Source organism: Nannospalax galili, unplaced genomic scaffold, assembly GCF_000622305.1.
Source record: "Nannospalax galili isolate Female #2095 unplaced genomic scaffold, S.galili_v1.0 scaffold1314, whole genome shotgun sequence".
NCBI lineage: Eukaryota > Metazoa > Chordata > Mammalia > Rodentia > Spalacidae > Nannospalax > Nannospalax galili.
In genome coordinates, this window is record NW_008333976.1 from 26,722 (window position 1) to 53,379 (window position 26,658).

The 26,658-nt window shown below is 49.7% G+C and overlaps 1 protein-coding gene across 1 annotated transcript in view; it reads right to left on the reverse strand.

Moving 5' to 3' along the window:
* Window positions 1–5,714: 5,714 nt before the first annotated feature.
* Window positions 5,715–26,658, reverse strand: part of Mxra7 (matrix remodeling associated 7) — a 30,953-nt gene continuing 10,009 nt past the window's right edge. Inside the window, exons 3-5 of the mRNA XM_008828928.2 lie at window positions 19,092–19,155; window positions 13,568–13,661; window positions 5,715–6,844 (exon numbers count right to left, since the gene is read on the reverse strand). Coding sequence (XP_008827150.1) covers window positions 6,730–6,844; window positions 13,568–13,661; window positions 19,092–19,155 — 273 coding nt within the window. The 3' untranslated portion in view covers window positions 5,715–6,729. The remainder of the gene's footprint in view (window positions 6,845–13,567; window positions 13,662–19,091; window positions 19,156–26,658) is intronic.

Here is a 26,658-nt window from a genome sequence, read left to right on the forward strand (position 1 = left end):
AGACTCTGTCTCAAGTAGCAAATAAATAAATTCACTGAAACAAAACAATAGCAACTAAACTGAGCTAAAATTTCAAATCCCAATTGGGAAGGTGCGGAAGCTGCCAGCCAGAGCCCAGCACTTGAAGGGCTTCTTGCACAGCCATGGTTTTTCTTTGGGTAGGACAAAAGAACCCCAGCCAGCTGACTGGTAATGCCAACTCCAGTAAAACAGACACCCTGAAAGGGTCTCTGCCCCCGAGGGGTAGAGGTAATAGTATAGTGTTATCTGCTGGAAGCCCTAGATGGGAACATAGAAAATAAAATGGCAATGAACACTTAAAAGTTCCGAACTGGGGTTGGAAAGATGACTCAGTGGTTAAGAGCACTGGCTGCTTACAGAGGACCCTGGTTCAGTTCCCAGCACCCACATGGTGGCTAACAACTGTCTATGACTCCAGTTCCAGGGGACTCAACATCCTCTTCTGGCCCCCTGAGGGCACTGCAGAACACGGGCGCTCTTACATATATGCAGGTAAAACACTCATACACATAAAATGTGTATGCCTCCCAGAAAGGCATGCAGAACTCCACAGGCCTCAAATTATTTGTAAATGAGTCGTTTTATAGGCTAAGGATTTCTGGTGCCCTGTTCCTTTCCTAAAAGACCCCCCTCAAGGCTGTAAAGAGAGGAGAAAGGGAAAAAACTACTTGCTTTAAAATAGTGGGCCTCCCACCCACCATCTCTCCTGTAGTGAGCACAGATGAGACATGAACCAAGACAGGCTCACAGGGCCTGACAGACTGTGGATCTCTGGCAGACCCAGCACCCTGCAAACCTGCAGATGTGGCCCAGCACGAGACAGTGCCTCCCACTGTCATTCTTCAGCAGTTCCTGATTCTATAGAGATGAGGCTCCTCTGCTTGAACCAGCTGGAGTTCAGTTCAGTCTTGGAGAGGTGCTCAGAATACAGACCTGGGCTTTGTCAAACTGTAAGTATAGGGAGACAGGGTCTGGCTATGTATCTGTGTATGAGTATGTGGACGAGTGCAGGTGCTCAAAGAGGATACAGGCATCAGACTCCCCTGGAGCTGGAGTTACAGGCAGTTGTGACCCACCTGACTTGGGTGCAGGGAACCAAACTCTGGTCCTCTGGAAGAGCAGTACGGGCTCTTAACAACCGAGTCAGCCATCTTTCCAACTTTATTTTTTTTCTTTTTAAAATTTGTCTTTGCTTTTTCTTAAATTGTGTGTGTGCACTGGGGGCAGGGTGCACACCTGGCACACATATGGAGGTCAGGGGACAAACAGTCTGAGAGCTGGTTCTCTCCTTCCATCATGTGGGTCCCTGGGACCAAATTTAGGTTGTCATGTTTTGTGGCAGGCACCTTTATTTGCTAGTTCATCTTATCCACCCTTTTTTCTTTTTTGAAAATATTTTTACTTATTTTGTATGTATGTATGTATGTATGTATGTATGTATGTATTATGTATTATGTATGTGCCAGAAGAGGGCATCAGGTGTCCTCTGTCTATACCCCCATTCCTTTGAGACAAAGGCCCTCCCTGAACCTGGGGCTGGTGTCTTCTTGGCTAAGCTGGAAGACAGCAAGCCCCGGGTCCTCCTGTCTCCATTCCCATCAGAGTTGAGGTGAGAGCTGTCTGTGGGACATGCAATGTGTTATGTGGGTGCTGGAATCCAAACTCCAGTCCTCATGATTGTGCAGCAAGCACTCTTAACTGCTGAGCCATGTCTCTACCCATGTCTGCAGTTTCTTGTTCCCTGCTGTACTGGTTACAACATTTCTTCTTGTGACCAAATATCTGGCAAGAAGCAACTTGAAAAAAGAAAGGTTGGGCTGAAGAGATGGCTCAGTGGTTAAGAGCACTGGCTGCTCTTGCAGAGGATCCAGGTACAATTTCTAGCACCCACATGGCAGCTAACACCTGTCTGTAACTCCAGTTCCTGGGGATCCAACGCCCTCTTCTGACCTCCACAGGCATTGTACAACACTGCATTACATTCATAAAACAAAAATGATAAATAAATTTATTTTGGTTCACAGTTCAAGGGCAGACAGTCTGTCATGGTAGGAAGGCATGGTGGCAGGAGTGTGAGGCCACTGGTCACTCTGCATCCACCATCAGGGAGCAAAGGGAGGTAAATGCTCATGCTCAGCTCCCTTTCTCTTTTCTATTCAATTCTGGGACCCCAGCCCAGGGGATGGTGCCACCAACATTCAGCCTGTGTTTTCCCTCTTCAGTTAAACCTCTCTGGAAAACACCTTCCCAGACACATCCTGAGGTGTGTCTCCTAGATGTTTCAAGATCTTGTCAAGTTAACAGAATTAACCACCACATCTACCTTATGATTTTTAGTGGCCCTAACGCTATTGATTTTTTCCCTCTTGACACTGGTGAGCAAACGGGATTTTCTTCTTGGTTTCAGCTCAAAGAGTGGAGCGTGAAGGTTCTTACAATGATCCAGGAAATGGTTAAGAATTGATTCTCAGGGGCTGGAGAGGTGGCTCAGTGCTTAAGAGCACTGACTGCTCTTGCAGAGGACCCAAGTTTGATTCCCAGCACCCACGTGGTGGCTACAACCGTCTGTAACTCCAGTACCAGGGGATCTGATGCCCTCTTATGACCTCCGCTGGCATTGTACAACACAGGTGCACTTATATACATGCAGGCAATACACTCATATGCACAAAATAAAAATAATAAATATTTAAAAAAAGAATGAGTTCTCAGTCAGCAGATACTCTAAATTTTTATTTTTCTTATGTGTGTGTACCTGCTTGTCTGGATGTGCACCATATGTGTGAAGATGCCCACAGAGGCGAGAAGAGGGTTCAGAGCCGCTGAAGCTGGAGTTATAGCCAGTTGTAAGCCACCCAACTTGAGTGCTGGGAACTGAACTCGGGTCTTCTGGAAGAGCAGCAAGTGGTCTTAATCACTGAGTCATCTTTCTAGCCCTCTGCAGATATATTCTTTAGAAGAGACTTTGATTCTCCAGAGCTCTAACAATACCAAGATTTTTTTTTCAGACAGTGACTCATTATAGAACCCAAGTTGGCTTTGAACCTAATCCTGCCTCTGCTTCCTGAGTGCTGGGATTACAGGTATGTACCACCACGCCCAGCATAGGTTTAGTATTTTTTTTTAATATTTTTATTTTATGTGTATGAGTGTATTGCCTGCACGTATGTGAGTGCACCCGTGTCGTGCAACACCTCAGAGGTCAGAAGAGGGCTTCGGACTCCCCTGGAACTGGAGTTAAGGATGGTTCGTAGCCACCATGTGGGTGCTGGGAATTGAACCCGGGTCCTCTGCAAGAGCAGTCAGTGCTCTTAACCGCTGAGCCGTCTCTCCAGACCCCATAGGTTTGGTTTTAAGAGGACCCCACCAGCCACCAGTGGGCATGAGGGTGTCCCAGGGAGGAGTTTTCTTAGAGGGCAGTGCACATTTGTGGAGCTGGATCTCAGTGTCACGATGGACTGATGAGGACATTGCAGAAGAGGAGGCAGAAATGCGGTTAAAACACAAGCCGCACGTCTCTGGAAATGACACTGGTACCCAACAGTCAGAGCAAGCTAGCAGCGTTTCCAGAGGGCCTGGGTGGGGCCTGAGCACAGGCCCATCACATGTAGTCTTCCCAGGTCCACTCCTGACCTCACAGGAGCCTTCCTCCATCACAACACCCACTGAGGTCTGCTCTATTCCTTTCCCTCTGGATGTTCATGTGTTCAGGGGATGCTGGCCCCAGCCCAAAGCTCCAGGTATCCCAGGCAACCATGGTAATCTCATCTCCTGGGCCATAATTGATAGACACATGGGCACAGGACATATTCTGGCCAACTGAGACCTGAAGGGAAGTGGGGAGGGGTATCTGGTTCCACTAACCAGGCAAGAAAGACTGAGCTAGGAAAACTGCAGCCTGGGCCCTGACCCTGCTGGCCTGCAGCCATTTCTTCTTTTTATTCCCCGCCCCCATTTTTACTTTTTATGTGTATGTGTGTACTGCCTGCATGTAGGTAAGTGCACCCACGTCATGCAGTGCCCTCGGAGGACAGAAGAGGCTGTCGGATCCGCTGCGACTGGAGTTATGGACAGTAGTTAGCTGCCATGTGGGTGCTGGGATTCAAACTCGGGGCTTCTGCAAGAACAGCCAGTGCTCTTAACGGCCGCGCTGTCTCTCCAGCCCTGCCTTTCTTCTCTTAATGCAGCGCTGGAGGTTGAACCCAAGGCTTCCTGTACGCTAGACAAGCGCTTTGCCAACCGAATCACCCCAACTCTGTGCTTTGGACCATCTCATGAGGTTGCTCTCCTTGTTTAAGGCAGTAGAGTTGGAATTTTCTGTTCTTTGTAGCTGGAGATTTTAGTCGTTGCAAGTATATAGACGTTTTTCTGTTTGTTTATTCCTAGGGCCAGAAGGGTTTTTGGCTGGAACACAGGTGAGTCCTTCCTATTTAGTATGGTCAAAAAGGACCAAGGAGAGGGGAAATAGTCACATGGCGATGAACAAGGCAAGCCTGTGGCACGGCCTTGGGAGAGGGAAGGAAACCTGGACCTCCACCTTGCCTGCCACATGCATTTGGGGCTCAGGGAGGGAAGATGACAGAAGGAATCCCTGAGCCCCTAGAAGGGAAGCAAACAGTTCTCAGATCATAAACATTTTATGAAGCATTCACATTAAGGAATATTTTTTTATTACCATCACCACTATTATTACTATTTTGAGTCAGGATCTTGTGCAGTCCAGGCTTGCCTTGAACTCACTATGTAGCTGAAGATGACCTTGAACTTCTGATACCTCTGACTCTACACCCTGAGTACAGGCATGAACCACCTGGTCTAGTTTATGCAGTGCTATGCATCAAACCCAAGGCTACATGCATGCTAGGTAAGCACTCTAAATCAACTGAGGTACATCCCCAGCCCAAAAGAATAAATTTAAAAAAGCACTTGGGAGACAGAGACAGGCTGATTTCTGTGAGTTCAAGGCCAGCCTGGTCTACATAGTGAGTTTCAGACCAGCTGGGGTTATAGGGAGCCCTTGTCTTTTTTTTTTTTTTGGTCTTTTTGAGACAGAGTCTCCCTGTAGCCCCAGCTGTCCTGGAACTCACTATGTAGACCAGGCTGGCCTTGAACTCACAGAAATCCGTCTGCTTCTGCCTCCCAAGTGCTGGGACTATAGGCGTGCACCACCACGCCTGGCTGACCTTGTCTTTTTAAAAAATATCTTTATTTTTATTTTATGAGTATGAGTGTATTGCCTGCATGTATGTAAGAACATCCATGTCATGCAATGCCTGCAGAGGTCGGAAGAGAGTGTTGGATCCCCTGGAACTGGAGTTACAGACAGTTGTTAGCCACCATGTGGGTGCTGGGAATCAAACCTGAGTCTGTGCTCTTAACCACTGAACCATCTCTCCAGCTCCAAGACCTTGTCTTAAACAGATAAAAAGATGGAGAGATGGCTCAATGGTTGAGTGCTCACTACTCTTGCTGAGGACCCAAGTTCCGTACCTAGCACCTATGTTTGATAACTCATAATTGCCTACAACTCACTCAAGGGAAACCTGATGCCCTCTTCTGGCCTCCAAAGGCACTCATACACCGATACCTACACATACACATTAAAGAAAAAAAACCTAGAAAAGAAAAAGTTAACTCTATTCTCTCCCTCCATGTTTGCCGAGTTCTGTGTAAAAATTCTATGACATCTCGAATTTAATATTGATGTAGCTTTATTTTAGCAAATAAAAATAGGACTTAAAAGCTTTCTTCCTTTCTTCCCGCATACCCTCCTGAACTCAGTTTGCTCAGGCTATGAATTTTCCTCTCAGTGGGGTGATGAGAAGCAGGATCTGCAGGCATGAGGCGCCACAGAGGTTCCCATCCCCATCATCAGTGAGTAATGGGCATTTCCCCAATGCTTTCTGGTAGGTTCCTGTACGCTAAGGCCTTTAGTGCCCTAAGCTAAGAACCATATTGTCGGTTTTTGGTCTGATGCTAGGGGTAGAATCCAGAGCCTGGAACTTGTGAGGCAGGTGCTGCCCCGAGCTCATGCTGCATATTTTACTTCCTCTATCACAGTGTCTAACACATCTCTAGATATTCTTACCATACATGCTCAAATCCCAACTACATTTAAGGTAAGTTTCTGCTTCGGTGACAGAAGCTCTTGGGAGATGTTACCTTGGATCCCACTGTTCTGTCTCTGGGTGAATGGTGAGCCTTTGAATCAGACTTTTTTGATAAAAGAATGCTATCCTTTGGCTAGCAGCTACCAAGGCAGAAGTTTCCAGAAATCCTCTCTAGGGCAGAATGAGAATATGATATTACTCTGGCCACAGGAAGTACTGCTTACTTCCCCCACAGCACTCCTCATTCTGTCTACACCATGTGCTAAGAGGCCAAGCATCTCCCCTGAGTTCTCAGGGTTGGCTCTCCTGGACCACCTGCCCTGTCTTCTGCAGAACACAGAATGGCTGGACCCTCACCAGCAAGCTGAAGCCAGAGGGCCAGAGGATTCCTCTTATGAAGAAAATAAGACTGTCTCCTCTAAAAATGGTATATAAATTGCAAGGATTAAGAAAACCCATATCTAATACACATCTATATTTATAGTTATATGATAATCCTACAAAAGTCTGATGATCACAAGTGCTTGGACCAAAGGTCAGGTCCAAGTTCCTCAGGGCCAGCAGGATGTCCTGAGTCAAGTCTTGCTGGGTGACAGGCCTACATGTCATAAAGTCGGAGCTGTTCCTGCATGTCGCCGTCCGACATCTCCCCAAAGGTCTCCTTGTTGTCCTTCATGAGCTTGAAGATGGTAGCCAGCTGTTCTTTCTGAACTCTGTTGGGAAGAAAGGATAAGAGGAAAAGGATGGTCCTGACCGAGCGGGGAGAGACTGTGTGCCACTGCCCAGGTCGGGGCGGTCATCTTTTGGAATTGCTCTTGCTTTTCTGTGATAAAGAAAAACTGAAAACAAAACGCACTCAGAACGCAGGAGACAGTTCACATTAACACACTCCACCTTCAGCTCCTAAGTCTCAGGTTCACTGTGACGGTTTGGGGCACTCAGATTTCCCCACGGGCCTCATTTTATAATTGACTTGTATCGCAGTGAGGCCAGAAGGAAGAGAGTCTGCTCCCTGAAGTGCCTTAGAAGCCTGTGGAGAAACAGGCTAGAAACAGCCTCGGTTTAGAGGGGCGAGCCAAAAGCAAGGGAAGGAAAAAAAATACACGATAGAGGCTGGGAAACCGGGACGCAGAGATGTAGGCAAACACATCTGCAGGCAAGATTCCTGGGCAGTGGGGAAGGGTAGGCTGAAATCTACCCCGTGGGGTTTCCAAGCCTAGAGAAAGGGGCACAAAGAGGGTTTGGATGTAGAGCAGCCATGTTGACCACACAGCTCTGTGGATGTCCTGCTTGGTTTACAAGACTCCCCCACACCATCTGACCAGCACAGAATGACTTCCATAGCAAAGAGTGAGGATGGGGAAAACAGCTAAAACCAGGAACAGCACCTGGGCCTGTGTGGTCCACTTCGGTGCCCTGCGCCACATCCTAGCTCCATCTTGGCTTTCTGGTTTCTTGCTTCTGTAGTTTCTGTCCCTCCACACACCACTGGCTTGGCACCTTGAGAAAATTTGGGCCACAGTGCAAGCTGAGCTCTCAGCCCTCCCTGATCTATGTCTGATACCTATGTCATGATAGCTATGTATCCATCAGGTCCATCAGAACTGAGTGGGCTTCAGCAAAGCTGTTGGCCACCAGCATCCCACACCACCAGGAGGGGTGACCTCTGTGTCAGTTTTTATGCTATTTATTTTTGAGATGGGTCTATGTAGCCCTGATTGGTCTGGAACTTGCTATGTTGACCAGGCTGGCCTCAAACTCACAGAGATACATTTGCCTCTGCCTCCCAAGTGCTGGGATCACAGAAATGTATCACCACCACACTGGGTTGTGTGTTTTTAATAGGGTGGACATGAGACCTTGAACTCTGCTGGAGCAGGCAAGACATCAAATGAAAGAGGGTTTAAAGTTGTTTCTACAGAGATTATTTTTCTAAACAAAGCAAACTGAAAAAACACACAGTAATCAAGGTTATCTACTCAAAGTTTATTGGGCTGAACAAAGGCTGAATACAGAGAGCCAAGCCGTCAGGACTGCACGAGGCTTGCTGCCCACAAGCCATGTTCAGAAGGCTTCCACACAAACGCAGCTAATGGTGTCTAGAGGAAGTCACCACTTTATAGGTACGATCCCAGCCTAGATAGGGACATCGCTATTGCTATTCAGGAGCACGACTGTGGTTTCTATTTGTCATGTGGTTCTGTGTTGAAGGCAATGACTGTGCGTTTGTTGCCTGTTGTGCCCTAAGCCCTGAACCCAAGCTATGAGGCCCAGGGAGAAGGCCAGCAGGAATGCCCACCTTAGGAGTTGATGCTAGACATTTCCTGCCATCCATGAAATGGAAAGTCTTTTGAAAGCTTATTTTAGAAAAAAAAATGTTTTAGCCATTTCGTAAATAGTATAAATATTGTCAAATACAAAATTCCAAAAAATAACCTGGAACTGATTATCTGGTGAGGTTCTAAGTAATCTTGGAAAAAACCTTCTAGAAAAATGCACATTCCAGAAATCTATTGGACTCTAACACCATTATTGCTTCTACAAAGCAAAAGTAGAGATTCAACTGAGCTGGTAAGATCTGTGAAAAGGCCTCTTAGTACCAAGAGGATTGGACCCAAGCCTCCTTCAGACGGAAAGGGAGGTGATATTAAAGCCAGTCCCTGGGTTGCTTGGCTCTTTTTCTTAGTGATCAGTGGCATCTCTCATCCCCCATGGTGGTAATGGAGCCAGCCAGAGAGGAGGAGGTAAGTGGATCCAGGGGTAAGGGACAGGGTCACCATCCCTGACAGAGCACCAGTGGGCTCCCCCTTATTGGTCTGTCACTTCTCAATCTTGTGGTTTGGCTACAGTTCAGACCAGAGCAGGAGGCTGCTGAAGCTGGTGGTTTATTGGGAGTGTCGGGTGTATGGGGAGCAAGTCTGGCTGGTAAGAAAGATCCAAGGCCTGAGCCCAAATGCCTAGCAAAGCCCCCCTCAGAAACATCTCTAGAAAGAGCAGAGCCGAAGTTACTCCTGAGGCTCGTGGTAGGCCAGGGAAGTCCTGACTCGGGGCGGGGCAGGGGGGGTGTCTACATCTCAGCAGATTTGCAGGCAAGCACCCCCACTTTCTGTCCCCCAAGCTGCAGTTTCCTCTCTGGGGTTTTCACCTTTTTTTAAAAAAAAATTACTCAAGCTTTTAAGATGCCAAAAGAAAAAAAGCCTTCAGGAGGAGCTAAGGATAACTTCATTATTCTTCCGTTCTGTAAAGAGAAACAGGGAAAAAAAGATCATGTATCTTACTCCAGTTACCTTAGAAGCAGCACAGGACAGGAACGGGGACACGGGACCGGACATGTTTGGAATTGCAGAGACCACGCAGAGATTCAGCGCCCGTTTCTCGTTCTGGCAGTTTGCCCTTTGCACCTTGCAGCAAAGCAGGCTCCGTGCAAGGTCATCTGGGGCTCTTGACCCCGCTCCCCCATAGCCTGACAGCCACGGCTACTTTCCCCCTTTGAGAGACACAACGATGCGCAGCCGGGCAGCAGGGCTTGGTGATCCCTGGCTTTGTGGTTACAGTGATGACGTTCCTATCACCCTGGATATTTTCTGCTTCCCGCTGGCTGTGAGGATACCTGTACCTTGCTGTGCAGGTACCAAAGATGGGGTCAAGCAGGAGGGCAGAGCACTCATAGGGATCGATCTGATTTTGTGCCTTTGGTGCCCTCTGATGGAGATTGGAGTCAATGTGCACGTTCAGCTAGAGCCTGGTCTGGTACAGAATTATCTAGGGCTGGGGTTCCTGTGCTGCCTCTCCACCTTCCCCAGAACGCAAAATGAAGTCTGCATCTCAGGTCCTCTGTTACTTTGGTAAGAGTCAAGATTAGAACAGTCCTGCAGACCTTCAGACCCAAGGCTGTGGGGCCCAGCCTGACTGTCAGCACCACCTAGCCGGCACAGGCCGGGTTCCCTCAGGGACCAGCGGGTGGGAAGGAGGGATGTAAAGGAACTGCAGCGCCTTGTTTTTCCTGCTAAGCTGCTTGGCCAGCCACACTTTGCCAGCTTCGCCAGCTCAGGTGGTGACGGTGGATCTGTCACCAGCCTGCTAGCCAATGGTCTCAGCCACACTATGGGTTAGAGTTAGCACCTCCTAGACAGGTGGAGGGACCCCAGGGACAGAGCCAATGTGGGGAGCATGGGAGGGATGTGAATGTCTGGCACACTGGGAACTAAAAGGGTGCGCACTTGCTGCAGCGAGGTCGTAAGCAGCTGCTGCCTCTCATCCAAGCCCAGCTATTTCCCAGCCCCTTGACAGTTCTGTCTGAGCAGATCCAAGGGTGGGACTGATCAGTGGAGCTCTGGGGAGAACCCACTTGTGACCTCCAGCTTCCTAACTGCCATGCCCTGAGAGAGCGTCCTGTAGAAACAAATTAAGGAGCCACTGCAGAGCTGGCTCTAAGCTGAGCTGTGCTGGCTCCACTGATCATTGAGGCCAGGGGATGGTACAGCATCTATCTACCTGTTAACTAGGTGCACCTTGAGCGTCAGTCTAGAAGAGCCTAGAATCAGAAAGAGGCAGTCTGGCGGGAAGACTGACAGGTCAAGAAGAGAGCACCCAGCTTGCTGCTGATGAGTTCATTGGTTTAATGATAGCATGTGCTTTTAAAGATACGTTATTTGTTGTGTGTGTGCAAGTGTATGTTGTATGTGCATGAAGAGGTGAGAGATAAACTTCTGGGAGTCAGTTCTTTCCTTTCACCATGCAGGTCCCAGGGATCAAATTCAGCTCATCAGGATTGATACCAAGTGCCTTTACCCACTGAGCCATCTTGCCACTTTTATTTGTGTGTGTGTATATGTGTGTACACCTTTAAGTTGCAGTACCTCAGGAGGCTAGGAGAGGGTGTTGGATCCTGTGGAGCTGGAGTTATAGGCATTTATAAGCCACCCAATGTGGGTGCTTGGAACAGAACTGGGGTCCTGTGCAAGAGGATTGTACTTGCTTTTAACCAGTCAAGCTATCTCACTAGCCCCGTGCCACATGTGTGTTATTTCAGGAGACAGTTCTAGGAGTTCTCTAAATTCATCTTGGGTCCACACCTATCTTGTCACCCTCATCTCTCCAAGCTCAGGAGACAGAGGCAAAGCCGAACTGAGCAGCCTCTGCAACTCCAAGCATCTCGTGAGGCACAGAAGTGTGGTCAATGGCACTGCAGGCAGCTCTGGCTGGGGCCGCATGCTGAGGCAGGAGGGAGCAAGCAGATGACAGATGGGGCAGGCATGTGACAGCCACAGGGAGCATGCTGGGAGGGTAATGGGATGAATATGAACTCTGGCCCTGCCTGGACCTCCACCAGCGCCTCCTGCACACAGTGTGGACTGCAGTGTACAGATAAGGAGTTGGGGACTCCTTCACCCCAAGAGCAGCTCCTTGGCACAGCCTCCAGCCCACAGCACAGCCAGGTTTGAATGGGTGGTCTGGAGACCTCTGGAGACCTGGCGGGAAAAGCCCTCAGGCAGTGGGGACTCTGCTGTCTTTGAAAATGACCCAGAGGTGATTGTGCCTTCTTGTTTCCTGGCCTTAGCTCTGAACACTGGGGCAGTGGCAGACTCCAAGCCTGAGGCCCAGCCTACAGTCTGTTGACTCGGCTCTCCTATTCTGACAGTGCTTTCAGGCCCACGGTGCATCAGCCTGAGTGGACAGAATAAGGCCACAGTTCTGTCCCAGGCCCATCCACAAGGACTTTAGGGGTGGCAGGAATGTCAGGCCCTCCATATCCTCTCCAACCAGGGCTGGACACGGTGGCAGGATCTGTGGCAGTGTCTCAGCTCTGCCCCTGGAGCTCCAAAGCAGCCACAGAAACAGTGACTTGGCTGTGCTCTGGATTCACACCAGCAGGGAGTGGGTCAAATGTGGCCGGCCTCGGTCTGCAGCCCCAGCTCTGAAGATCAACCCCTGCCTGTCCTGCAACGTGGGAGGGACCACGGGCCATTCTCAGGGTGTCTGCCACACACTGTGCAACCAGCTGCCTCCCCTTCTCTGGGTGAGACCAAAGCCACCATGGCCACTTCACAAGGTGCATGAGCATTCCTGCACCCCCCCATTATACTATCACCCCAATCAGCTGGCCCATTGGGTACACCAGGGATTTGTCTTGGCCTCCAGGAACCTCTGCCCCTGGGAAAGGAGGCTTTTGTTCCCGGGAGTCCTCGAACACAAGAAGAATGAGATGGGCTCAGGTGAGATGAAATGTGTTAATCAGTTATGAAGGGGACGGAGGAGGGGGGTTTGGACTACACCAGTGGCGCTTGGGACACATCGGCAGACAGTATGAGGAAGTACCGCTAGTCTATGAAACCAGCCTCCTTACCAAAAGGATCTGCAAGAACATTTGTGGCTCAGGACCTAGGGAACTCGCTACAGGGAAGTGAGGTCAGAGGTCAGTTCAATCCTGAAACATAAAGGTGGCAAATGGGGTCACACCAAGAAGCAGTGTCCTGAGCACCTAAGGAGTCGCGGACACCCGTGGGAGGGGCTCCTTTTCTGCCTGTGCCCATACTGTCCCTCCTCTGCCCCCAGAGTGAGGAGCTTTCTCCTGAAGCCAGTACCCAGCAGGGAGACAGGATCTTGCAGGCAGGTGTGATGTTGGAGGGGTGCCAGTGGCCCAGGAGTAGCCTGGAGAGGGTGGATGAGTTGTGTGTTCTACCCCAGTCTTACACAGCTAGCTTCTGTTCACAAGTCGGGGCTGGTGAACCCCTCTGGGTGGCAGGCCCAGAAAACGGTGCCACCTACTCCCATTGAGGCTTCACTTTGTTGCAAGGGCTCCACATCATACTGTACAGAGGCAGCCAACACACATGGAGGACAGCTGGGCCAGCCCAAGACCCACTGCTCCCTGGGGCCACCCTGGTAAGCCCACTGCTTCAGAGTACCCCACAGCCACCCTGGCAGGATGGAGTCCAGAGGAAATGTTGAGGGAAGCCTGATGGGTACACGGGGTCTCTGGCAGGTGAGGGCCCAATGGCCTGATTCCAGAAATGAGAAGCCGTGCAGCTGCCTCGCGAGCTGCACAGAGTGGAACAGACAGAAAATGACATGGCAGGCGGGGCCAAGAGGAACGAGGCTGCCAGATGGATGAGCACCAAGAATTCTGCTCTGTCCTCAAGCGACAAACTGGTTTTGTCAGGATTCTATGCATAAGTGAACAGCGGCTACTCCGGGCTCTTTCCTTTTCCTGGTATCATTCTCTTTTCTTTCTTTTCTCCCTTCAGCCGGGGGGAGACTTGGGGCAGCAAGAATATAAAACATGGACCCCACTTTCCTCCCCTCCCTCTGTGCTGCCTGTTCCCAAGGGAACTTCTCCTTTGATTGAGGCTGGCTGAGTACTACCAGGACAGGAAAGGACCCCCCCAAGCCTAAGGGAGAGAGCTTGGTGGGTGGGGCTTGCAGGAGCCACCTACCTCTGCTCCTCCTCCAATTCTTCTCTGGTCATCATCTTCTTGTACTGGCTTCCCCTCAGCTGTCCAGGGCTGTACTTAAAGGAGAAGGCCTCTCCTGTGGGGGAAAAAGCAGGTAGGTGTCGTGGTGATGTGGGAGGTTGGGCCCTTCTCCTCTCCTTGGTTGGTTTTACTTTGCCCCTCCCCTCTCCACCTCTCCTCTCTCTCTCTCTCTCTCTCTCTCTCTCTCTCTCTCTCTCTCTCTCTTCCCCTCCTGTGTTTTTTTTACTCGTCCCCCCCCCCCCCCCCCCCTCCTCTCTCTCTCTCTCTCTCTCTCTCTCTCTCTCTCTCTCTCTCTCTCTCTTGCTCTCGCTCTCGCTCTCGCTCTCTCTCATTTGTCTACATAGCTGGGGATCATAACCAGGGCCTTGGACATGCTAGGCAAGCACTCTTTCCCAAACTACATACCCAGCTTAGGGTGGAAGGAGAGAACTGACTCCTGGAAGTCATCCTCTGATGTATATATGTGCACTGTGGCACACACATACCGCTGCCCCACATAAATAAAGTAAATGAAAAACAAATCACACAAAAAAGAGAGGGGCTGGAGAGCTGGCTCAGTGGTTAAGAGCACCTGGCTACTCTTGCAGAGGACCTGGGTTTGGTTCCCAGCACCCACATGGCAGCTAACAATCATTAGTAAGTCCAAATCCAGGGGATCCAACACCCTCTTCTGACCTCCTCGGGCACTGCACGACATGGGTGCACTTACACATGTACAGGCAATGCATTCATACACATAAAAATAAAGAAAATATTTTTTATAATTTTTAAAAATTCATTATTATTTTATGGGTATGTGTGTATTGCCTGCATGTAGGTAAGTGGAGGGCATCGAATCCCCTGGAACTGGAGTTACAGACAGTTGTTAGCTGCCATATGGGTGCTGGGATTCAAACCCAGGTCCTCTGCAAGAACAGCCAGTGTTCTTAACTGCTGAGCTAGCTCTCCAGCCTCTTTTTTAAAAAAGAGAAAAAACCCTAGGCTTAGTGAGGGAGACATGCCTCATGCATAGCCCTGTGTCAGCCTAAGTGCAGCCCGGCCTCAGAGAGGGCCAGAGGTCCAGCAACATCACCCTCTCACCCCAAACCCACCCCTATCCACGGAATCCTTTAGTTCCTTATACCTTGCCCATGAATCGGGGAACACAGATCAAACAGACAAACTAGCCAGAGAGAAACTAGCCCCTATGTGGCCTGCATCTTCCAAATGGCATGTTCCCCAAGGCCAGGTTAAGCTGTCTGCCTGTACCTCACTACCTACATGACAACAGCTCCAGCAGCATCTACTAGGCTTCCTCCCTCCTTACAGAGGCCTCCCTGGACCCCAGTCTCTGTGCTGATCAGACACAGTCACACAGCAAATGCTAATCATCTTAGGAAGCACATGAGCCCTGGGGACCCTGACCCTCCTTCCCTTCTCCAGGGCAGGTCCTGAAGCCCAGGTGTCATGTCCGCTAGGCCCATTCTCTCCTCTCTCCCCCCGGTTATCAGAAATTGAAAACATGCATCGGGCTACGATGTGATGTACAAGCGACGTGGGAGCTGAAGGCCTGATCTGAGCAGGCATGGAGGACTGTCAGTCTCCGAGGGCAACCCCCAGTGCCCACAGACTGTCAGAAGGGCAGATCTTCAGGTGTGACAGGGGAAGGGACTGCGGAGGAGGGCTAGGCCATGTGACAGGAAAGTAGCGTGTCCTAAAGAGAATCTGCTTGGGAAACAATGTCCTCAGTGTCTCTTAACTTTAAGTGCTATTCTAGAAGAACTTCCTACTGCCTCCCCAAAGTCAGGTGTGTCACCTCCACCCCCTCCCACAGCAGGTCAGGAGAGGCCCCTTTCATTCCCCCAGCTGGGGGCAGTCACATGTCATCAGATAAACTGACATGGGCTATAGGGAGGACAAGACCTCTGAGATTAGGGTTCTCTCCTGGCTGAGAAGAAGAAGGTTCTAGATATGAATTAGAACCCAAACATTCTGTAGGGGACATGTTTCCCTCTCAGTCATCCTTACATTGAAGAATTTGGGTCCTCGCTCAGCCAGCTCTCCAGGGCCAGAGGCCTTCCTCAGGAAGCAGTCACTGCCTTTGTATAAGAATTGGTTTGCAGGGGCTGGAAAGATGGCTCAGCGGTTAAGAGCACTGACTGCTCTTGCAAAGGACCCTGTTTGATTTCCAGTACCCAGATAGCAGTTACCGTCTGTAACTCCAGTTCCAGGGGATCTGACACTCTCTTCTGGCCTCTCCTGACATTGCATGCACACATGTAGGCAAAACACACATACACAATAATTTTTTTTTTTTTAAAAAGAATTGGTTTGCTCTGCAAGTCCTTACACAAACATCTAGACGGTGCAATTCCTGGTGCCAGGTATGTTGTAGTGACTAGAACACACAGTGGACAAATGTCCATGAATTAAAAGATTCCATCCACAGCTGCTCCTAGACAGGGAGAGCTGAGATGGGAGTGACATAGGTGGTGGCCGGGGACCAGAGAGGTGTTGGTGGATCCAGCAAGATGGCTCATCTGATAAAGGCACTTGCTACCAAACCTGGTGACCTAAATTCAATCCCCGGGTCCCACATTGTAGAAGGAGAGAACTCTAAATTGTCCTCTGACCTCCACACATGCGTGTTATGACATGTGCACTTCTTTCCCCAAATAAATAAATGTAATCATCATCATCAGCAGCAGCAGCAGCATTTTCAAGGTGTTGATTTCTCAGCTCAGAGCAAGCCAGGGTTTTGAGTATGTGTATTGGATGAGGGAGGGGGAAACCGTAGCAGACTGATTCGGACTGGAGTCTGACTGGAGGGTAGGAGACAGCAAAGTGCAAGGTGACTGTGGGCAAGGGGATAGAAGGATGTGGGTTAGAGGAGTAACCCAGCTTCTTGCTCCAGTAAGGCAGGGAGTCTGGAATAGAGCCAGGCAGTCCTCTCTGCCTCCTCAGAGAGCCCCCATTCTCCTCTGGCTCCCCTCCAGGCTGAGCTCCATCCAGCTGGGCTAACACGAGGCCCGACGGAAGTGCGGTTCGTTCTTCTTGGGTCCTAGGAACCAAGAGCTTTTCAAGTCCCAGGTGTGGACGGATGAAGCTGGAGATCTGGGAACTTCCCTGACCAGCTCCCGTCTGCTGCCAGAACTACAGTATCCATGTTCAAGAGCAAAAGCCCTGGCTGTCGTGAACGCCTGGGGACGGCGACCACAGCTGCAGGTCAGATTGCAAGCAACCTCAGAAGGACCCAGAAGAGCTAACAAAGAAAACCGATGAACCTCAACATCAGGGTCATTGTGTTGCTGTTTTAGGAAAATAAGTATAAAAAGTTCTGCCAGCTTGGTGCATGTCTAGGTCCTGGTTTATGGGGCGAGTCTGATTAGCTTTATGCTTTTCCAGCCACACAGCACAGCTGGCTGGCAAAGGTTTTAACTTAATCACATGTGGTCTGCATCCAATTTTGGTAGAGCAGGAGGATTGGACTTGGGAGCCCCCAGGGAGTACATGTATGGGAGGGGGAGTGTTCTTCCAGGCACTGTGAATCCATGAGTCTCTTGGGGAAGTCATTTTAGCACACTAATCAATTAGCCTGGGAGGCTAAGCTGCTTATAGCAGAGAGGATGGCAGGGGGGCAATCGTTTCTTCTGACAGCTGGGGCCGTCAGCCTTACTCCCTCTGCCTGGTTAGAGACAGCAGGAGGCCACAGGAGTTGGGGCTGCACAGGGACAGTGGCTCAGATAAGGACGGATGGCTCAGCAGCAAGCGTGGGGCTGGATGCACGGCTGAGAGCGGGGCTGGATGCACGGCTGGGAGCGGGGCTGGATGCACAGCTGGGAGCGGGGCTGGATGCATGGCTGGGAGCAGGGCTGGATGCACGGCTGGGCTGGGCATCTGTGAAGATGCCCACTGACTTAGGGACAATGGGACTCGCATGTTTTCATCCAAGCCTCTAGCATCACTTCAACCTCCCTTCTTCATCCCCAAAGTCAATGTGGGACCCCAGAACCCACGTTGCAGCAATAGGCCTGTGAGAGTCAGTTGTGTTAGTGCCTGTGAGTGGACAGCGAGGTCTGGGTGGCCAGGGACTGACATTCCTGCCCACTACTGCCTGTGCCTAGGCAGCCTCTGAGGCCATACCAATAGAAACCCACAGTTCTGCTCACTCTCGAGGTCCTGGGGGTCCCTCTGGGCTCCATTCCTCCTGACAGGAGCCTCAGTTGCCCCATTCTTGAACCCCCTCTTTCCATCGTCCCTGCCAGAAGCCAGCTTAAAGCCACAGCCAGAATTGCTTTAAAAAATAGGAACTATCCCTCCAAGTACTTACTGTAATCTAATGAAAGTTGACATTTTTGCCTTTTTTTTTTTTTTTTTTTTCTCTTGTTACTTTTTCAAGGAAATAAAATATGATGAATCAGAAGAAGCTTTATCCATTTTGGTGTGGCTGGCCCACACCGGAACCTGCTGGTTTCATCTGTTCTTGAGGCTCCCTCTCTCCCATCTGAGCCCCCTGGAATTGGGTGGCAGAGGCCTGACTGCACTCCAGGGCTTGAGGGAAGTTCTCAGTAAAATCTATCAGAGAGATACATGGCCTGGCTCAGAGAGGAAGAGGCCCGGCAGCCAAGGAAGGCCGAGACCTCATTCTCCAAAGGGGGGCCTGTGTGCCTAGAGACACTCATCTTTTAAAAATATTTTTATTAGAAGGTATCTCCTATCTGGCATTGTTGCTTGTTATGTAGCCTTTAGCTATACATATGGACTCTTAAAAAATTATATTGGCCCCTTAATCTATGGTTATACTTTCCTTTTGGGTGTTTAAGGCCATACAGTTGGCCCAGATAAACCAATTTATTTTTACTCTTAAGGCCATTTGAGGATCTGTTCCTCAGGGGTCACATGGGCTTGGGAGGAGCCCCTGGCATGGGGCCTGGTGTGGTGGCGCACCCCTTTGATCCCAGCACTCAAGAGACAGAGGCAGGCAGATCTCTGTGAGTTTGAGGCCAGCCTGGTCTACATAGTGAGTTCCAGGCTAGCTGGGGATACAGGGAAACCCTGCCTCAAAAAAGACAAAAAAAAAATTTTTTTTTAATTTTTATTTTATGTATATGAGTGTATTGCCTGCATGTATATAAGTGCACCCATGTCGTGCAGTGCCCATGGAGGTCAGAAGAGGGGGCTGGATTCCCCTGGAACTGGAGTTATAGATGTTAGCTGCCATGTGGGTGATGAGAATCAAACCCGGGTCCTCTGCAAGAGCAGTCAGTGCTCTTAACTACTAAGCCATCTCTTGAAGACACTTATTTTACAGATAGAAAAGCTGGAACCAAAAGTACAAAGGAAATACACAGGGAAGTGAGGTGTAAGCAAGGCCTTGGCCTGAGCATCCCACAGCCCTGCTCCCCTCAGGCCACCCAGGGTCCCGAGTCCCCCAGCTGTCAGCTCCACGTCCCCAGCCAGGCTCTGGGAGAAATAAGGACTGTTGCCCGAGGTGGGTCTCACTCACCATCCTCTTCCTCGGGCCCTTCTGGGGACAGCCCCTTATCACTGTCCGAGTCTTGCTCTTCTTCCTGCAAGACAAGGACAGGGTCAGTGTGGCAGGAGCAAGCTGAGCCCTGCCCCTCTCAGGTGGGGGTGAGCTATGAGCTGAGGGAGAAGGCCAAGAGTGACCCCCTCTCAAGGTGGTTGTGGGTGAGGAGGGAGAGGCATGAAGGTCCAGTGTGTGACTGTCTCCAGCAGCCATGGTGTCTGTGATGTCAGAGCAAAGAAAGGCTGGAGTGAGGAGGTGATGGGGACTCTGGGCAGCTTACGCCTTTACCTCGGCCATTCCCAAGCATTTGGGTGCCATTCTGATAGGTGGCCTGAAACGCCTACCCTCACCTTAGTAAGTAAACACAGACACCGAGAAAGCCAGACAGGCTGCACTACCCGGGGTCAGGGCCAGCCTAATGGCACAGCTGCTTCCAAAACGCCAGCCTTCCTCGCCTCCTCCAGCTTCATTTTCTATCTCTGGTCAGCTCAGTATTCATTTTCCCAAAATTGGAGCTCCACTTCCTTAGTCTGGTCTCTCCCATGCATGGACTCAATAAACAGATGGCTGGGGAGTGGCAACTGTCCTGGGATGGCCTTAGTGGAAGGAGTGACTTCAACTTCAGGAATGTTTGAGGATGAGAGACTTGTGATCAGCCCAGCTATGTGGGACTGGAGGGTGTGGGGAGGGGATGAGAGGCCCAAGGAACTGCGTTTTGGAAGGCTAACAAGCCAATGTGGCAATTTCAAGTTTGGTGGGTAGGGCACGAGTAGGAATGTGCTGCATGCAATGGAGACGGACAGATGCTAATGCAGGTCTTGGGTGCCCAGATACCCCAACAAATAGCCTGGCTGCCAACTTCAGGAGGAGACTCCCCAGTGGAACAGAAAGCTGACCTATAGACAGAGCTTTCCCATCCCATGGCCATGCGTCATGGTGATGGGTCACAAGTGGTAAACTCTGGGGCCTTGAGCGCCTCAGGATATGGGGTCAGTTCCTTCCACTTAGTAGTTTGTAGGCTTTGTGCTAGCTCCGTGGAGGCCATGCCGCCCCCAGAACAGATAAGGCTGTGTGTCCTAGGGGACCAGATACCTCCCCAGTTTTTTGTGGCTAAGGGAGGCAAGCAGGCAGAAAAAGACACTCCTGTTAATACAGCAAACACTCCTAAGGATATGCTGTCTAGACTGGAAACATCAGGACTTTTATACAGTGACTGATCCTGTGAGGTTGGAAACAGCAGCACTGGGAACAAAACGTTGACCTGGGGAGGTAAAGATCTACCAGCTAAATATATTTGGTTAACACGCTCTCCAAAATGTTAACCTGTCCAATGTCCCAGGGCACCTATACCACACAAGGCTGTGCATGAGAAAGAGGTATCTGCATGTGATGACTAATGGGAAGGGGTCAAGAGAAATTACAAGGGGGTCTGAGGAGACGGCTCATTCAGTAAAGTATGCAAGCTGGGGCTGGCGAGATGGCTCAGAGATTAAGAGCTGTTCTTGCAGAAGACACAGGTTCAAATCCCAGCACTCACATGGTGGCTAACAACCATCCGTAACTCCAGTTCCAGGGGATCCGACGCCCTCTTCTGTCCTTGGTGGGCATTGCATGATATGGGCACACTTAACATGTATGTAAGCAGAACACTCATACTCATAAAATAAAAATGTTTTAAAAATTGTTTTAAAGTATGCAAACATGAGGAACTGAGTTTGGATCTCCAGCAGCCAGGGAAAAGTAGGGTGTGGCTATGCATGTCTGTAACCCTGGGGCACAGGCTAGGGGTGGGGAGAAGACAGGCAGATCCTCAGAGCTCACTGGCTGGCCAGCTAGTCAACTGGTAGGCTCTAAGTTCAGTGAGAATCCCTGACTCAAAAGATAAGGTGGAAAACCCAGTGTGGCAGCGCACACCTTTAGTCCCAGCACTTAGGAGGCAGAGGCAGGTGGATCTCAGTGATATTGAGGCCAGCCTGGTCTACATAGCGAGTTCCAGGCCAGCTAGGGCTACAAAGAGACCCTGTCTCAAAAAAATCAAAAAACAAAACAACAAAAAAGATAAGGTAGAGAGGAAGACACTGGCATAAACCTCTGACCTCTGCACACACACCCTGCACAGGTCCCTCTCTCTTTTAAAGATTTACGTATACAGGTGTTTACCTGCATGTATGTATGTACCGTGTGTGTGCAGTGTCCAAGGAGGCCAGAAGAGGGCATCAGATCCCCTGGAACTGGAGTGACAGTTGTGAGCCACCATGTGGGTGCTGGGAACCGAACCTGGATCTTCTGCAAGAGCAGTTCAAGTGCTCTTAACAGTTAAGCCATCTCTATAGCCTTGTGCACAGACCTTTGTGGTCATTATGATTTGGGCCATGCAGGCTTGTCAGTGCCAGCAGTGGCCACCTCTGAGTCTCTCCAGAGCTCATCGTTACAATTCAGTATAATTTGGATTTCCTTTTTTGTACTGTGTATATACATGTGCTGGAGAACATGTGCATGGCGTACATATGGAGGTCAGGGGACAACTTAAGGGAGTCAATTCTCTCCTGCTGTTTTGGGGAGCAAACTCAAGTCATCAAACTTGGCAGCAAGTGCTTTTACTCACTGAGCCATCTCACCCGCCCCATTTCTTTTTCAGACAGACTTTTGCCTTGTGGCCCAAGCTGTCCTTTGAGCTGCCTATGTAGCCCAGGCTGGCTTGAAATTTATAATTCTCCTGCCTCAGGCACCTAGGTGCTGCCATCTTTTTTTATTTTCATTTTATGTGTATGAGTGTTTGTCTACATACATGCATCTACAACACACGTTTCTGGTGCTTGTGGAAGCCAGAGAGGGCATCAGATTCTTTGGAACTAGAGTTAGTTAACTGTGAGCTGCCATGTAGAGGCTGGGAAATGAACTCGGGCTCTCCGCAAGTACAGAAAGTGCTCTTAACTACTAAGCAATCTCTTCAGCAACCTGAAACCATCTTTTAAAAATGTTAGCAGGTAGCTAGGCATGGTGGTTCATGCCTTTAATCCCAGCACTCCAGAGACAAAGGCAGGTGGATCTCTGTGAGATCAAGGCCAGCCTGGTCTACATAGTGAGTTCCAGGCCAGCTGGGGTTACAAGAAGACCATGTCTCTTAAAAATAAAAACAGCAGCAACAACAAAATTACCTACTTGGCCTCTGCCCCAGCTGCTAAAGCTCTGATGACCCTGAGGGGTGACAGGGTCACAGGGACATGAGGGGATCTTTTGTTCTAACACTTTGTTTGTGATGTTGATTCCTGACACAGAGCTCTTAGATCCCTTGGGATTTCCTGGGTATCAGGAGCATCTTTTGCTTCAATGGGGTTACCCTTGGTAGCTTCTGGATAGACCTGGTCTCCAGAAAGGCCAAGGGAAAATTAGAAGATTAAAAGCCTGGAACTTTCCACCCCATGCCATCTTCTGGGGAGGGCAGAGGGACTATGGATCTAGTTAATGACCCATTGTGCCTATATGAGGAAACCTCTGTAAAATCTTCGAAGTTGGAGCTGGAAAGATGGCTCAGCAGTTAAGATCGCTTGCTGTTCTTCCACAGGACCTGGGTTCGATTCCCAGTACCTACATGGTGGCTAACAACTGCTTGCAACTCCAGTTCCAGGAGATCCAATGCCTTCTTCCAGCCTCTGAGGGCATTGCATGCATGTGGCGCACTTACATACACGCAGGCGAAACACACACATAAAGTTAATAAATAAATATCTTTTAAAAATCTTCAAAGTGCAGAAAGCTACAGGCTCATGCAGACACCCACATTCGGGGAAGGAGGCACCCCAACTCCACACAGACAGAAGGTTTGTGCCTCACACTGCACCTTGGTCTGGCTGTTCATAGCCAATTATCCAACCTGAAGGGGGTTATTGGAAGTCCAAATTGTAAGCTAGGTTGGACAGAAGTCGGAAGTCACCTGTGGTCATGCTGATTGTGATTGGCATCTGAAATGGGGGGTGGGGGGCACGAGACTCCAGAAACTTCTAAACAGGGCAAGATGTGATGAGCACTCCATCTGGAACAATAGCAGTATCTGCAGATGCCTTGGAGAAGGCAGGGTAGGAGGTAGGCCTCCCAGTTCAGGGCAGAGGGGGAGTGCCCAAAGTGGGAGGCTAGAGGTGGGACACAGGTGACTCCGCAAGGCCCTCCAGGTTTGAGTCCCCTCCACTCTTGAGTGACAGAACGACTGACTCCTGGAGGCAGCCCAACTCCAGCAGTGCCCAGTTCATCCCAGGATTTCAAAGTGAATGGAGCAGCTGCTCAGACGGCTAACCACAACCTCTGAGAAGGCCACCACTGCCTTCGGCTTTGCAGAAACATGGTCTTGCTGTGTTATTCAAGCTGGCCTCGAACTCCTAAACTCAAATGATTCTGCTGCCTCAGTCAAGGTAGCTGAGACCACCATGCCATGCCTCACTACTGTTGAGTTCTTGTCAACGCCCTCGCCCTGAGAGTCCTGCATGGCACCTATGTGTTAGGGTTAAATTGTGGCTCACCTCTCCACCCCCCTAAGTACCTCTGCCTGGCTGCATAGTCAGGCCTTTGTGCGCCACCACGCCCGGCCTATTTATTTATTTTTAATATTTTTTATTTATTATTTTATTTTTATGTGTATGAATGTATTGCCTGCATGTGTGTAAGTACACCTCTGTCATAAATGCCCGTGGAGGTCAGAAGAAGTGTCAGATCCTCTGGAACTGGAGTTATGGACCACTGTTAGCTGCCATGTGGGTGCTGGGAATCAAACCTGGATCCTCCGCAAGAGCAGTCAGTCCTCTTAACTGCTGAGCCATCTCTCCAGCCTCAAGGATATATATATATATTTTCTTAGTCTTTTTGAGACAGGGTCTCCCTGTAGCCCCAGCTGGCCTGGAACTCACTATGTAGACCAGGCTGACCTTGAACTCTGCCTCCCAAGTACTGGGATTAAAGGCGTGTGTCACCATGCCTGGCTTCCAAGGATATTTTTTTAAAAAAATGGGAGGGTACAAAATGGTTCAGCAGGTTAAGGTGCTTGTCATAAATAAATAACTTAAAAATTAATTAAAAAATAAATTTTTCCAGGCATGGTGGTGCACACCTTTATTCCTAGCACTTGGGAGGCAGAGGCAGGCAAATCGCTGTGAGTTCAAGGCCAGCCTGGTCTACATAGTGAGCTCCAGGCCAGCTGGGGCTACAGGGAGACCCTGTCTCAAAAAGGCCAAAAAAAATTAAAAATAAAATAAGTAAATAAATTTTGCCAGGTGTGGTAATGCACACCTTTAACTCTAGCACTTGGGAGGCAGAAGCAGGCAGATCTCTGTGAGATTGAGGCTACTCTGGTCTCCATGCTGAGTTGCAGGCCAACTGTGGCTATAGGAAAACTCTGTCTTGAAAAACCAAAAAATAAATAAACATTAAGAAGTCAGAAAATTGGGGGAAAAGCTGGGTGTGGAGGATGCTGGTGGATACCTGTCATCCTCAGGAGTAAGGCAGGAGGAATCCTAAGTTCACAGTGACTTTGAGGCCAGCCTGGACCACATAGCAAAACCCTGTCTCAAAAACAAGGCAGAAGAACATAGGAAACATTTTATCAGGACTGAAAAATTCAGCCTTTGTTTCCTTGTCATTACCCCTTAAACCACACAGTATTCACATGGCAGAGGCATCGCATTAGGGAGTATATGTAATCAAGAAATGACTGGAAAGTGTAGAAGAGGGGTGTGCACCATCTGTGCAAATACCATTTTATCTGAGGGATTCAAATATCTGAGGACCTCCATATCCACTACGCGTCCTTGAACCAGACCTCCATCTCGTCTGGCCCCCAGACGCCGTGGTAGAGAGTGCTATCCTCCAAGCATACTGGTCCTCATCTTGTTCAGGGCAGCTGTGACGACCTTGACGAGACCCCCAAGATCAGGCTTGTTGTCTCATAGGCATGGGGAGAGGTGGGAACCTCGTCTGAGATTCCTGCTGCTTCCTCCCGCACATCTCAGAAATCTGTATGTAATTCTGCCTTAACTACACATGGCCTTGTGGTCTTGGGAGATCCTAGAGTACACAGTCTGGAAGATTAACGGGGGTGTGTGACTCCATCTAGGTAGCTATGGAGAAGTCATCAATCATGCTGGGGTGAGTCTTTCAGATGGAGCAGCTGTTTTGGGGTCACCCAGCTCTGTAAGTAACCCCACACACATACTCTGTAAGCCCAATAAGTTCACTAGTTCTCCAAGCTGGATTTGGTGGAACGGTACTTTTTGTTGCTGGTGCCCTATAAGGAGGGGGTAGATGTCTGTTTATGCTGCCCAGGGAAAGAGTTCCTGAAACATACTGAAATTTATATTTAGAGACAACCTGAAAGAGGTTATTAAGTTAGAATGAGGTCCATTAGGATGAGTCTTTGTGGGGGGGAGCAGTGTGTGTGTGCGTGCGTGCGTGCGTGCGTGTGCGCAGGGTCCAGAGGAGGTTGTCAGGTGCCCTGCTCTACCACTCTCTCCTTTGTTCCCTTCAGACAGGGTCTCCCACTGAACCTGGAGCTAGGTGGGCTGCCAGCCAGCCCCAGTGATCCTCCTGTCTCTGACCTGCACAGTGCTGGGGTTACAGGAGTGTGTATGGCCATCCCTGTTTTTTTAATAAATGTGGGTGCTGGGGATTCAAACTTAGGTGCTCGTGCTTGTGCAAACCCACCCCCCACAAGCCACCTCCCTAGATCCTAGCGTAGGTCTTAATCCAAGAATTGCTGTCCTTATCAGAGGAACTTTGCACACACCCAAAGACACCAGGCGCACAGACAGATTCCCAGGTGCGCCAAGGAAATGAATCCTCCCAACACCTTCATCTTGGACTTCTGACCTCAGAGCGGTGAGAAAATAAATTGCTGTTGCTTAAAACCCCAGCTCCTGCCGTTTGACTGTGGCAGCCCTGGAGAGTGGATTCAGTCCAGGCAAGGCAGCACTGTGAAAACTGTGAATTGGTGATGCTCTAAGACAGGCTGATGTCATCCTGGCTGGTCCCCAAAACAGGCCTGGCTGAGGCTCAAAGCCAATCACCTCACAGACTGTTCTGTTACTGCCCAGTCCGCTGCTCTCTTTGCTAAACAAAACTGTTTTCTTTCTAAACAAAACAAAGCAAAAGCCAGTCACCTCACTGCCTGGAATCTCAGCATTTTATGACTGAATGGACCCCAGGTTCTAACTGTCATGTTCTGAGATAATCTTCCAGTTTAGCTTCTTTCGGTGGAGTCTGGAGATGGAAAGCCTGGACTAGCATCCCCAGGCGCCCAGGCAGACAGCACTGTAGAGATGGGGACAGGCAGGCTTATGGGGGCTGGACTCTGAGCAAGGCCACTGCAGGCCACTGTGGGCTGGGCTCACACACTGTACGCTGCACATGGCCATTTATGGCTGCCTTGGCTGATTAAAGCAATGCTCTGTGTGTGTGTGTGTGTGTGTGTGTGTGTGTGTGTGTGTGTGTGTGTGTGAGAGAGAGAGAGAGAGAGAGAGAGAGAGAGAACTGCCCATCTGCTGCCTGGTGAGATGGCTCT